The sequence below is a fragment of the Mytilus edulis genome, chromosome 4, assembly GCF_963676685.1.
Source record: "Mytilus edulis chromosome 4, xbMytEdul2.2, whole genome shotgun sequence".
NCBI classification, from domain to species: domain Eukaryota; kingdom Metazoa; phylum Mollusca; class Bivalvia; order Mytilida; family Mytilidae; genus Mytilus; species Mytilus edulis.
The window spans coordinates 19636676-19651777 of record NC_092347.1 but is presented as its reverse complement, the minus strand read 5'-3'; the positions used below and the strand labels follow the sequence as shown (position 1 = coordinate 19651777).

The 15102-nt window shown below is 31.8% G+C and overlaps 1 protein-coding gene across 7 annotated transcripts in view; it reads right to left on the bottom strand.

Moving 5' to 3' along the window:
• The window catches only part of LOC139519155 (uncharacterized), a 39834-nt gene that overhangs the window by 13923 nt on the left and 10809 nt on the right, over positions 1–15102 (bottom strand). For all 7 annotated transcript variants that reach the window (XM_071310987.1, XM_071310989.1, XM_071310988.1 and 4 more), the window contains exons 8-15: positions 13375–13464; positions 12756–12878; positions 10346–10462; positions 5011–5082; positions 4551–4648; positions 2292–2378; positions 1608–1697; positions 643–762 (exon numbers count right to left, since the gene is read on the bottom strand). In XM_071310987.1, the coding sequence (XP_071167088.1) occupies positions 643–762; positions 1608–1697; positions 2292–2378; positions 4551–4648; positions 5011–5082; positions 10346–10462; positions 12756–12878; positions 13375–13464 (797 nt within the window). The remainder of the gene's footprint in view (positions 1–642; positions 763–1607; positions 1698–2291; positions 2379–4550; positions 4649–5010; positions 5083–10345; positions 10463–12755; positions 12879–13374; positions 13465–15102) is intronic.

Here is a 15102-nt window from a genome sequence, read left to right as displayed (position 1 = left end):
TGATGGTTCCCTTAATTTAAGTGCCCTTTTCCACAATATCAACTTAACTACAATTAAAGCAGGCAGATTAATTCATACAAACCTTGGTCAATAAAATGCATCAAAATAGTTATTTTGCTGATGTAAAATCATTTTAGGAATCAAATAAGCTTTTATGATGTGTATGTACACTGCAACTTTATGATATTATGCACTAACAAAATCTTTACATCAATGTCCTAGAATACCCTTACAAAAATGTTTAGAAACAACAGTACTGTGCTAAGACTGCCATTACTTCAGTTTCTCAATAGACCAAACTGAGAAGAAATGTCAGGTTGTAGTGTACTAGCTGAATTCTAATAGCAAACACTATAACTTCATGAAGTATGATATCATTGGTTGTGACTCAGATAGGTGGTTTCTTATGTTATTTACTGAAGAAATGATAAAGATGCAATACAAACACTTACTAGAATTGTCTATAAATCTTAAGCAATTAATTGGCGATAAAAACAGGGGTCTATTTCATCTTGATGCATTCTATTGCCTTTATTTCTTCAAAACTACCTTATTTGGTGTATGTCTCACTTATATTTACCAAACTTCCACTTTTATTCAAACTCATTATTCACAATCTTTAAAGAAAACAATTTGACCTACCTCTGGTCCAATCTGACATTCAGAGCCTGCACGCTCAATAACAGCTCGGAACTGTTCGTTATCTATTGAAATCCCAGGGTGCTGTTTTCTACAGTCTGCTGCAAGTCTTAAAGCCAAAATCTGAAAGTTAAGGCACAATGTAGTGTTTTCTTTTATTAACTTTAAATTCAAATATTTTGTGTGCACTTAATATGGCATTTTTTACCAATTGATCCAATGCAAAAATTTCTAAATTTTCAGTATCTTGAAGCAAGAATTAAAACAAATTCAGCTAACCAAAGTTCCAGATTTCGTTTTTTATAACTCAGACAACAAAGACAGCCAAGTTAGTTTTCTCGTTTGAATTGTTTAACATTGTCATATCAGGGCCTTTTATAGCAGACTATGCGGTATGGGCTTTGCTCATTGTTGAAGGCCGTACAATGACCTATAGTTGTTAATGTCTGTGTCATTTTGGTCTCTTGTGGACAGTTGTTTCATTGGCAATTATACCACATCTTCTATTTATATTGAGCTCTAATCTTTTAAGTACCTGTAACTACAGTTGATGGAACATGAACAAAATATAAATCTCAATTTATAATATCTTGTTTTTATTTGTAAATATATATATATGTAACCAGAGTTCCTTTGTCTAAATTGCTTATAAAATTGCATTACCCTCTCAGTTATATTCAACAGTGCCTTTTACTTTGAACAGGTGTTTTCAACACAACTAGTTCACTGGTCACAGCAAATAATAAAAGGTATTTTTAAAGTTGTATCTTGTATCTTGAATATTGCATTTATTAGTTTATTTTATTAAATTTTGTTGAGGTTTATAAATCAGGGATTTTTTTATCCAATGATGAGATGCAAGAGCTATTAAAAGCGAAGCCTAAATAGTATAGTATGAAATTTTATTTTCCGGTTGTTTATTGGGAAAGAAGGGGGTGTATTATTGCATGTTTAAACTTATAACCTACAGTATTTCTTGTCCAGTTGTAAAGTCTACTAATGTTGGCTGGTAGTACTTCATCTCCTCTAGTGTCTTTTATCAGACCTTCCATTAAACTCTACAAAATATCATAAACCAAATGAATACATAGCTATAGGCCATGACATTCTGATTGTCCAGTTCTCATATCTTTTATTCAATAAAAAAACTGTTCATAGCTTTAATGATAACCAGGAACTATATGTTTTCCATTAAAACTTCAATTAATTTCAAAAGGCACTGTTCTTTTTATCAACTCAAAACTAAAAGTGAGAAGGCTAAGACAGATAGATGAAAGGACAGTCTAGAGGATTTCTATATATCCCTTAAACTGTCAGAGTAAAAACCAGAGAGATAAATGTTAATAACAGTAACTTAAAAATGTTGCTGAAGATCATTGTATTAAACAAAGAGGACAGTACTTATGAAATATCATTAGTAAATCAAATTTATCCAAAATCTCTTTAATTGAAATGAATATCAGTAGACTCAAAGGTTAATGAACAGCCTTGAACAATTTAGAAATATCATTAATATTGTTATATTATATATATATATGTTTCTCAATCTTTGATCTCAGCCTTAAACTTCAAAAGTTAATCAAGTTTGAATGGATGATCTTTAATTATAAAAGGGACACCATCTCTCTAAGTAAATGTTATTGTTAACTTACAGAATCATAAGGTCCTACAGGAACAAAGAATATTCTGGTATTCAAGGCACGCATGTTGTGGCCTAAGATTTTAAGCTGGATTTTAAGCTGAAATGATATAAAATCAACTAATATATCAATGATTAACTTAAATATATATTGTAGAAGACACTTAAGTTATGTGATTGTATACTGTAAATTCTCTGAAAATGAAACCAGTATTCTAGTTATCTATAATTCTTATATAACATTGCTAAGGTTTTTTTTTTTAAACTGACTTTTAATGTCTACTCTCTTCTCTTTTTCCATTCTCAACTTTATCTAAAAAGTGTCCTTAGTTTTCCCACTAAACCATGTTACAAAGTAATAGGGTTAAGGGTTCACCATAAATATCCTTTTATCCTTTTTCATTTACTGTATTTTTCAATGTACTTTGAATATTACAATAAAACTCTTCTTTCATATCTTATCTATACACATATACCTAAAAAACTAACAAAACCTTTGAATAGACTTATTAAAAAGGGATATAGTTACGATACTGTTGTCAGGTCATTAAAGATTTCATATTTTGGCGTTAATATTGATTCACTGATAGGGTCTTTGCATCGGAACTAAACACATTTATTCAAAAACCAGTTGTTGGCATGACACGGGTTATGTTCTTCTCATATATGTTATGATGGTATGATACTAAACCCTAAATGGGAAGGATTGTGCCTGATGTTCATATGATGAAATCATAATCTTTCAGTCAGCTTAATTGAAGTCTGGAGCTGGCATGTCAGATAACTGCTAGTAGTCTGTTGTTATTTATGTCTTATTGTCATTTTGTTTATTTTCTTTGGTTACATCTTCTGACATCGGACTCAGACTTCTCTTGAACTGAATTTTAATGTGCGTATTGTCATGCGTTTACTTTTCTACATTGGCTAGAGGTATAGGGGGAGGGTTGAGATTTCACAAACATGTTTAACCCCGCCACATTTTGGCGCCTGTCCTAAGTCAGGAGCCTCTGGCCTTTGTTAGTCTTGTATTATTTTAATTTTAGTTTCTTGTGTACAATTTGGAAATTAGTATGGCGTTCATTATCACTGAACTAGTATATATTTGTTTAGGGGCCAGCTGAAGGACGCCTGCAGATGCTGGAATTTTTCACTACATTGAAGACCTGTTGGTGACCTTCTGCTGTTGTTTTTTTCTATGGTCGGGTTGTTGTCTCTTTGGCACATTCCCCATTTCCATTCTCAATTTTATATATATATGGTATTGTTTTCAGCCAATTTGTTTGACCAAATTATTCTGAAGGATATTGTTCTGTCAATGATTTGTGTCTATCAACTTTAGTTTGGTTGTACTGTGTAAGAATGGACGTCATAATCTATTTCTGAAATATGCTGAAGTTTGAATGTGTCATTGCTTTAATCAATTGAATATACAGGAACAATACATCTGAGACCATCCTCATTATTTCAATTATACTGCTTTTTAATACTTTTTGGTATGTAGACTTAATATATACTGTGAATTCATCATAATTTGTGGAATACCAATTTTGCTGGATTTCCATAGTAGGTGTCATATCTGTTTACTGTGTACTTTATATAAATCTAAACTAACATGCATTGGAGTCATATCTGCAAAGCTCAAAGTTTAAGTAAGACAAATCATCGCCAAATTTATAGGTCTCATACCTGTTTATCATGGAAGTCTCTCCTTTACAGGTGCCACATGTGGAGCAGGATCTGCTTACCCTTTAGGAGCACCTGAGATCACACCCAGTTTTTGATGGGGTTCGTGTTGCTTAATCTTTAGTTTTCTATGTTGTGTCTTGTGTACTCTTATTGTTTTTTTTACTTTTTTTGGCCATTGGGTTGTCAGTATATTTTCAATCTATGAGTTGACTGTCCCTCTGGTATCTTTTGCCCCTCTTTTATGTGTTTAGGTATCATACCTGCTCATCATGTAGGTCAAATAAATCCTCCACTTATTTGTTAACTATAAGAGGTGTTGCACCTTTTCATTATGTAGGTCAGATTGTTCCCATATATGTTAGGTGTCATACCTGTTCATTATGTTGGTCAGGTAAATCTTTCCCTGATTTAATATGTATAGGTGTCATACCTGTTCAATTAGTAGGCAAGATAATTCTTCCCCTTATTCATTAAGGTGTTACACCTGTTCATTATGTAGGTCAGGTAATTCCCTTTCTGTAGCTAGGTATCATACCTGTTTAATTAGTAGGTCAGATAGTTCTTCTGATTTATCAAAGTTTCATACCTGTTCATTATGTAGGTCAGGTAAATCTTTCCCAGATTTAATATGTACAGGTGTCATCTTGCCATCTGATATAACAACTACTTTTTTTGGAACGGGGTCTGTCAAAACATTTCAAAATACATAACATTATATATTTTTTTTTTTTTATCTACATTTCTGTTTTAAAGTGAAAATGACAATAAAATGTGCACAAATCTTCTGAAATAACAGTTAAATTCTAGCAGGGGAGTTTTTTAAGAAGTAATACCAGTTTGTCTTAATAAAGTTTTGAATGCTTTAACAGTTTTAGTTTGTTCAAGCATACTTCATATTAATCAGACAAGATATTCAGAGTATCTTTTGTTTGTTATATTCATTTTAACTGATAAATAAAAGATCTAGGTGATGGAACATACTCATTAAAAATTAAAAGCTGTTTTAAACACACATTTTCTATGACCCATTCTAGTGCTAAACTTACTTCTAGCTATGATTCCCTCTATAAGAAGTAGGGCTCCTGTTACAGGTGACATTCCTCCTTGTCTTAGCTGACCTAAAACCAAATAGTTAACAAGAGGCTCTCAAGAGCCTGAATCGCTCACCTGAATTTTTTTGGTTTAATCTCTCATCAATGATTATTTTGGCTTTTCAATTTATTTAAATGTTCTTTGAATCGTCCTATTTTCTTCAAAAGCAAAAAAAAATCATTTTCTCCTATGTTCTATTTTAGCCATAGGAGCTATGTTTCTTGACATACAAGGAAATGAAATATAAAATTTATACTAGATACTCTGAAACTCTGAAACTCATTTAGCCTAAGTTTGGCTGAAATTAATACAGCAGTTTCATAAGAGAAGATTTTTTAAAGTAAGTCAACATGATGAACAAATTGTGAAAAAAGTCTTTAAAGGGCAATAACTCCTAAAGAGGTCAATTGACAATTTTGGTCAAATTGACTTATTTGTAGATCTTACTTTGCTGATCATATTTGCCTTTTACAGTTTATCTTTATCTATAATAATATTCAAGATAATGACCAAAAACTGCAAAATTTCCTTAAAATTACCAATTAAGTGGCAGCAACCCAACAATTGGATGTTTGATTCATCTGAAAATTTCCGGGCTGATAGATATTGACCTAATGAACATTTTTACTCCATGTCAGATTTGCTCTTAATGCTTTCGTTTTTGAGATATAAGCCAAAAACTGCATTTGACCCCTATGTTCTATTTTAAGTAACGGCGGCCATGTTTTTTGACGGATCAAAAATCAAAGCACACACTTTGTGCAGGATAATCTAAGGAACAACCATGCTAAGTTTTAACCAAATCCATTCAGTAGTTTCAGAGGAGAAGATTTTTTAAAGTTAGCAAATATGATGAACAAATTGTGAAAAATTGTCATTAAAGGACAATAACCCCTTAAGGGGTCAATTGACAATTTTGGTCATATTAACTTATTTGTAGATCTTACTTTGCTGATCTTTTTGCTGTTTACAGTTTATCTTTATCTATAATAATATTCAAGATAATGACCAAAAACTGCAAAATTTCCTTAAAATTACCAATTAAGTGGCAGCAACCCAACAATTGGATGTTTGATTCATCTGAAAATTTCCGGGCTGATAGATATTGACCTAATGAACATTTTTACTCCATGTCAGATTTGCTCTTAATGCTTTCGTTTTTGAGATATAAGCCAAAAACTGCATTTGACCCCTATGTTCTATTTTAAGTAACGGCGGCCATGTTTTTTGACGGATCAAAAATCAAAGCACACTTTGTGCAGGATAATCCAAGGAACAACCATGCTAAGTTTTAACCAAATCCATTCAGTAGTTTCAGAGGAGAAGATTTTTTAAAGTTAGCAAATATGATGAACAAATTGTGAAAAATTGTCATTAAAGGACAATAACCCCTTAAGGGGTCAATTGACAATTTTGGTCATATTAACTTATTTGTAGATCTTACTTTGCTGATCTTTTTGCTGTTTACAGTTTATCTTTATCTATAATAATATTCAAGATAATGACCAAAAACTGCAAAATTTCCTTAAAATTACCAATTAAGTGGCAGCAACCCAACAATTGGATGTTTGATTCATCTGAAAATTTCAGGGCTGATAGATATTGACCTAATGAACATTTTTACTCCATGTCAGATTTGCTCTTAATGCTTTCGTTTTTGAGATATAAGCCAAAAACTGCATTTGACCCCTATGTTCTATTTTAAGTAACGGCGGCCATGTTTTTTGACGGATCAAAAATCAAAGCACACACTTTGTGCAGGATAATCTAAGGAACAACCATGCTAAGTTTTAACCAAATCCATTCAGTAGTTTCAGAGGAGAAGATTTTTTAAAGTTAGCAAATATGATGAACAAATTGTGAAAAATTGTCATTAAAGGACAATAACCCCTTAAGGGGTCAATTGACAATTTTGGTCATATTAACTTATTTGTAGATCTTACTTTGCTGATCTTTTTTGCTGTTTACAGTTTATCTTTATCTATAATAATATTCAAGATAATGACCAAAAACTGCAAAATTTCCTTAAAATTACCAATTAAGTGGCAGCAACCCAACAATGGTTTGTTTGATTCATCTGAAAATTTCAGGGCTGATAGATCTTGACCTAATGAACATTTTTACCCCATGTCAGATTTGCTCTAAATGCTTTCGTTTTTGAGATATAAGCCAAAAACTGCATTTGACCCCTATGTTCTATTTTAAGTAACGGCGGCCATGTTTTTTGACGGATCAAAAATCGAAGCGCACATTTTGTGCAGGATATACTAAGGAACAATCATTTTAAGTTTCATTCAAATCCATTCAGTAGTTTCAGAGGAGAAGATGTTTGAAAAATTGTTAACGACGACGACGACGTCGACGACGACGACGACGACGGACGCCAAGTGATGAGAAAAGCTCACATGGCCTTTTAGGCCAGGTGAGCTAAAAAAGAATATTTATCATCAGCTTAGGCCAATTAAAATTAATTGATAGATTTTCATCCCCGCCCGCCCCTCTGAAATCGTCCCGCTCGATTTTTTTTATTTTTGAAAATTTACGATTTCCGGATTTTGTTCATTTCCGTTTTCGGTGACCGTCAAAAATTTCGTTTCCTTCAAAGCTTCCTGTTTCAAATTTCGGTTTTCGTATTTCTTCCGAGTATTCTAAAATGACTCTGCAGCTCTAAGATGACAAAATCATCTATGGAGAATAGAGATTGATTACGAGAATTCGAAAGGGCATGAAATAATCGGGTTACAAGTTATACGCCGTGTCCAAGAACGCAAATCGCGGCAGGGCATAAATTTCTGTGATTAGGAAACCGTTAATATCTTTATTAATAAAATGACTTTGTGGCAGGAATTTTGGACTGTGAATTATATCCAAAGAGCAAGAATCGTGGAACACATTGATACTAAAACATAACTGGACTAAACAAATTGACACAAGCACGAAGTTGTCAAATTTATAACAGTATATTGAGTTCAAAAAGTCGGCAAACATACACTTAGATTTACACATGGCTTTTGTTTTGTTGTTGACAAACATCAACTGTTACAGCAAATACCTTCTGTCCCAATAGTAGAGTCATTCAACAACTTCTTCTTATTTTTTTGTTTGTTAAGTTCAGAATTATATTCATAAAACAGTTTGAGTTTTCATTTTATCTGTACTTAAAAGTTTGTTGCATACCAATGCATATTAGTTTCATTTTATGGAAACAGAAAACATCGCTTAGAAAGACCATCAAATTTGGTGGAGGTAGTCCAACTGAAGAAAGCATTTCTCTACGTTTTTGCTGTTTACTAAAGGTTTTTAAAGCAGCAGTTACATGTGGAACAGTGGCGGATCTAGCCATTTTAAAAGGGGGCGGTTCCAACTATATGTCCCTATTCAAATGCATTGATCGCCCCCCCCCCCTCCCTAAATCCGCCTCTGAAGTTCCAAACCCCTGACCCCCTCCCCCTGGATCCGCCACTTGGTTGCCAATCAGAGATTTTAATGTGAGATTTGAAAAATCATGTACGATTCCTTATACATGTATATACATGATATAAGCTTATTATTACACTTGCATATATGAAGAAAACGTCACAAGAGGGTTTCATAAGAAATAAAAATTAAAAAATTAAATCCTCCCACCCGCCCCATTTAAAAAAAAATTTGGATGAAAATCTACTAATTAATTTTAGTTGGCCTTATAATTATAAAACATGGTAGTCCAGTCAATCCAGCATAACTTTGACCCGAACCTTGAAGTAAATGCAACAGAAGATTTTTAAGTTTTAATCTTTAGCATTATACCCCAAATATACACAGTAAAAAGTCCAACAAAATCTAACTTGAGGAAAACTAAAAAAAAATACCCAGTAATATCGATAAAAATTGATACAAAATTCTAACTTTACTGCTTCTTATCAACAGAATGTATTGATTCTTGATAATTTAGTCGTCTATATAGTATAACAAACAACTCTTAAGGTGTTTTCATATCTTTTATCAAGCTACAACCTAGATTTCATTATTCATTAGCTGACCATTTATAAAAATTTTCAACATGTCATGGTAAAAATTTCAAATTTAATAAAATGAATTAAGCATCTATTCTTCTTTTGGTGGTTTAAAGTATCATGAAACAAGGAAGATGCTGAACTATCGTAATTTACAGATATAAACAATACCAAATATTCACATTATTTTTTCAAAATGGTCACAAAGCCATAAATTTGCGATGTCTTTAATGAAAATGTGCAAAAAAATAAACAATACCCAGAATATTTCGGTTTTGTACATTTCATGAGCAGGAGATTATATAATGTAATCAAATTCAAACTTGTAACCCCAACAAAGTATCATACTTTACATGATATTAAAGAATATCAATGAAAAACTGAAAAAAGACTCATTTTTGCAGAGTTATCTCCCTTTCCAATGTAAATTTCCATAGGAAATTAAAATTCTAATTTTGAGTTTTCCTCAAGTTAGGTTTTATGGGACTTTTTTCTGTGTATATTTGGGGCTAATTGCTATAGATTAGAACTAACACATTTTCTGTGTCAATTAGTTTGAGGTTCAACTTCATTTTACTGGACTATGGCTATTTAATGTCATGTTAATACAAAACTATAATTTAAAACATGTTATTATTTTCTCTCCTCAGAAAGTAACTATTTAACATCAGATTTTTTTTGGAGGAAACTAGATTATTGTCCTTCTATTTGAGTTTATTGAGAGCCTGAAACAAACCCTGCAAGAAACAACAGAAATTGAGAGAAAACCCAATTTTTTAGAAAAGTCAAGTTTTCTAGGGAATGGTAAGATTTATGAAATATCATTCCTCTAATATTGGTTTGTAACCAAGTATTTATCTTTATTTTGTGTATTTTATCTTTGATCTTTTATTATGATAATTTTTCATATCATTATACATGTATTTGCTTGAGATTGAAAATAATTGTCACCAACTCTTTATGGCAGGTCTGTATGTAGATAGTCTGTTGAAAGTGTTAATTGCTGTCTCTCACAGCCTTGATTTCTGGAGTGTGACAGCCAAAAAAAACCTATTGACTCTATGTGGACCTGTTAGTAATTATGTGGTGGTTGATAAATTCTGTTGGTTTGTGTTGCTAATAGTTAAAATGTGCTTATTTGGAAGTTTCACCTGATGGGACATTGCAAGACAGCATATAGATGGGAAGGTTGGTGCAATAAAACCAGATTTAAATATCTCCCTTACTCCCTCACAACATATCTAAAACAATGTAATATGTTATTGTAGCCCAGTAAATATGTTATTAGTCTTACCTAAGCAAGACAGTAATTTATCTCTATTATTAGTTTTATGAACCAGAACTCTAGTGGCTTTGCCAACTTCCACAATACAAACATTCTCCTGTGTAAGCTGAGCATTTTTGCATAGTCCTGAAATCAAACATGTATACATTAGCCTAAAATTATCTAAATCATTTAAAAAGTCTAGAACCTAGAAATTTCAATGGTATGTATGTTTACCATGCTTACAAGGAAAATTTTGGTTATTAAAATAAGTAATAGTGACCTTAACTTATTTCCATATGGTCCAAGGACACAGTTATAGTCATTTGGTTTTCGTTGTCTACAAATATAGTCCCTATAGTGAAGAGTGTATAACTTGTATTTTTATTTGATACACTTTCCCAATTTAATTCTTGATGTTTAATGCAAGAAATATAAAGTAGGGGGATATTATTACATGTTAAAAGAATTTGGGTGCTGAATCTTTATGTTAAGTAGTGATTTGGTCCAGTTCAAAAAGGTCAAATTTATCATGTCTGAAGCTGTCAAACTAAATTTTACACCCCCTTAACACAGAATTTTCAATATTTTAAGTTAGAGCTGGTAAAAGTTTCTATAATTGGGTCTTTCCACTTTTCTGTGGAAAGACCTATTGTATTTGTTCTGATTATTATTTTTGTTTTCCGCCACATTCTGAAATTTTTGTTTGTAAGATGTCACTTCAATACTTTTTATATTGTATCGTATAGTTTATATGCTTTTAAATCACCCTGCTAAGCCGAACCATTTACTTTGTTAGAGTCATCTCCCTATTCACTGTTTATCAAGTGAGTGCATCTCCTTCGTAACAAAATAAGATATCGACAAAATTCTTTTTCTAAATTGTTCGTTACATCCTCATGAATTTTTGGCTTATTTGGATCAAAGCGATTCGATGAAATTTTATAGGAGTTATCTACCTTAACAAAATAAATTTGTCGGTATGTTTTTTTAACTCTTAAATCTTTAACCATATAACCCTTGAACCTTTTTACTTGAGGTCCCTAGGTCCCAACTTAGAAAATAAGGTCAAGGTCAAAGGTCAAGGTCAAATTCTAAATTTTGACTTTTCCTTGTTTTTGCATTTTCTCAAACACTTTAAAAGATATATTAAAAAAAACAAGTGCAAAATGTTTGCCTCATTATAATGAAGATATGTTACATTTGGTCTAAAACAATCAAATGGCATCTTATAGGAGTTAATGCCCCTGAAATGTCTAATTATAAGGTTAAATGATTATTACTTTAACTTGGTGCATTATAAAGCCTTATGACCTTTAACAAAAGGTTAAGTGACAAATGACCTTGAAAAATGACAACCAGAAGTGACCTTGAGAAAACTCGAAGTAGCTATTTTTGCAATTTTTTCATATGAAAGTACTCAGAATTGATATAGTTTGTAATTTATATTCTTTTACTTATCACTAAAGACTAGAAATGACTTTCTGTAAACCGGAAGTGGTCAATTATATCTGGGTTTACAGGCAAAACTATATATTTTTGGAATCAGTGTGAAAGAAGCTATCATATGAGACCGGAAGTAACATTTCCTTAACCAGAAGTAGCACGTTATCTCCTTTAGTTCACTTTAAAGCATATCAAAAACCAGTTATTTATCGCATCAGTCTAAGAAACTTGCTTCTTTTCAAAATTTCTTTGATGTGGAAAGACCTGGTTTTTAATTTTGATATTATTTGTTTCACTAGTAGTTCACTACACTGTAAAAATCTTTTTGAGAAAGAGCAGGTGCGATTTTTTAAATTTGAATTTATTGTCTAAAAGAAATGCACTACGAAATAACTGTGTTCTCGGGCCATATTTATCAATATAATCAGGTTTATAATCAATAGAATATATATAACTATCAATCAACAGAGAAAAGACAATCATTCTTATTTTATACTGTTACACCACTGTCCCAGAATATAGGGAGCGATGGGATCCTACTTACATGGGTAACCCCACCACATTATGTATGAATGTACCTGTCCCAAGTCAGGAGCGTGTAGTTCAGTGGTTGTTGTTTGTTGCTTTGTTACATATTTGTTTTTCGTTCATTTTTTTGTATATTAATTAGGCCCTTTGTTTCCTTATTTGAATTGTTTTACATTTGTGATTTCAGGGCCTTTTATAGCTTTTATAGCTGACTATGTAGTATGGGTTTTGCTAATTTTCAAGGCCATACAGTGACCTATCTAGTTGTTAATTTCTGTGCCATTTGGTCTCTTGTGGAGAGTTGTTTCATTGGCAATCATACCACATCTTCTTTGTATATAATCAATTGAAAAATTGTCTTGCTTGGTTAATACATGTACATTATATTTCATTTAGCCAAGTACATTACTAAGTAAGTGAGGTGCAAACATAGAATACTTATATAAAAAACTATTGTTAATATTACCATTGAGGAATGTTCTAGCAGTCTTCATCAAGTCTGAAAATGGCTGCCCTTCCATACTAGCTGATGTGTCTAAAATAAGATAGGTGTCCTCTCCATCACCTTTAGGTAGTGAACTTTTCTCAGCTACAAAAAATAAACAAAACATTATGAAAAAACAAAGAGAAGTTAAACTATATTTACCAACTCATTTAATCTTGTTAACTAGCATTGAAGACATGGATAGCCTATTTTTCACAAATAAAACTAAGACCACTTGGAAGACAAAACAATTTAGTTATATAAATAAATCTTCATATCCCAGATAAAGACCATATAGAAGGTAATTTTGTCTCTAGAAGCAAAGCAATATATTGAACTGAAATTTGATCTCAATTTTTTAATTGAATTCTAATTAAATACAGTTTAGGAAATTCTTCAATTGTACAAGAAATTACTTTAACAATACAAACAACATGTAAAAACCTCCCCCCCCCCCCCCACGCCCCCAATCAAATTGTTTAATTAATTATGTTAGTGACGTTTGTCTTTCCTTTTCTCAAATGTTCCTTGAATGATAGAATAACCACAACTCTCCAAACCATATTTTGACTCCTTAAAATTAAAAGTTGTAATAAAATACCAGCTTCTTTTTCTCTTTCCACCAATCCCATCCAAAACTTATCAGCATTTGGAATGGTCTCCTGCTGCATTGAAGGTAAAACTTGTTCTCCTGTAATATAAATAAAGATGAGGGTGGTAAAGTGCAGGGGTGTTTGCACGGAAAAAACGTGAAATAAGACACAATTTAATGTTGAACATGAAATAATTTCTATCATGAACTTTGCACGAAAAATAAAGACTTTGATGTGAACCTTTTGTGACTGAGTCACTGTCCTCATGTATATATAAACTCTTTTACTTGATATTCCCAATTAGGTATGTATACACATTCATGATATAAATGGTTTACGACTTTTAAAAAAGTATTTAAGATCTTCATAAGTATTAAACTGCAAATAAAGGAACAACCTCATAGTCCTTTCCGCTTTATCAACAAACAAAATTCAATCATTTAATTTTCTTGATGATCCCTGCCTAGTGTTTGAAATTTTTTTGAAAAAAAACGAGCCCACAAAATATGCATTTGAAAATCATGATGCACGTAAAATTAAAGAAGCATGGCACATTGAACATGGCACCTGTCTTGCACGAAAATAACTCTTTACCACCCTCAAAGATGTATTGACAAAAACTGCAATAACTCAATCAATTCACCATTTTTAAAATCTTCAACAATTTACAGCATTGCTTTTGTTTTACATTATCATAAACAAGTAACATTCAAAAGGACATAATGTTTAAAGTAGTGTTGTCAACGATTAACCAGTTAACAGGTTAACGGGTCGAACGACTGAATACCGAATACCAAAAATACTAACCGATTAACCGGACATATTTTTCAATTTTAATAGATTTGATATAAATTTGTATCGAAAATCATTCAATAGTTTTTTTTTTTTAAATTGTCGTCGCGGTAATTAATTTGACAGATCAATTGTCCAGTCTATTGATTGCTATTGTTAATCCGAAAAACATAATTTAATTAGAACTTGTCGCTCAGCTTGGGGCAAGATCTTAATGAAACATGATTAGTATACTTGTTATTTTAACAGTAACTTTAAATCAGTAATACGATTAAATTTTATGATTTACTTCATTATTTTATTTTTGATCTAATAGCGTGTTTCTAAATGTGCAACCTCCGCCGTGTAAGGCTTTGATATACTTAAAACGAAATGTTAACTAAAATATTGTGAAATGCAAACCAATGTGAATGTACTAAATGTATACATGATAGTACGAGTAACATGCTTAATCATTTCAAATTGAAACACTCCACATTAAAATCGGAGACAAGAGAAAAGGAAAAAAATAATTGGTTTCAGACATATTCTACTCTACTAGATCAAGAAGTTTTTTTCTATTTCTCAATCTGAAGTTGATACATTTAACGCCATAGTTGATACGATGTATCTGAATATTAAAAGTCAAACTTCGCAAGGAATCCTCACAAACAAGCCTTATAATGCTTAAGAACAAAAAGCGTAAATTTATGACTTGGATGGAAGGTTGTTACCACATCTTATAGCTATCTGTAGGATACTTAAGATATAAGGCTTTCAAACACCAACTTAAACTACCGGTTAACTGGTTAATTGGTCAAATGATTATCCGAGTAACCGGTTAGGCAATAGTGTACGATTTGACAACACTCAGTTTAAAGCAATGAATTTACTGAAGTCAGATTGAGATTTTTTTTATATGAACAGTCTACAGAATTATCTTTTCTGTCATGATTTGCATCAAC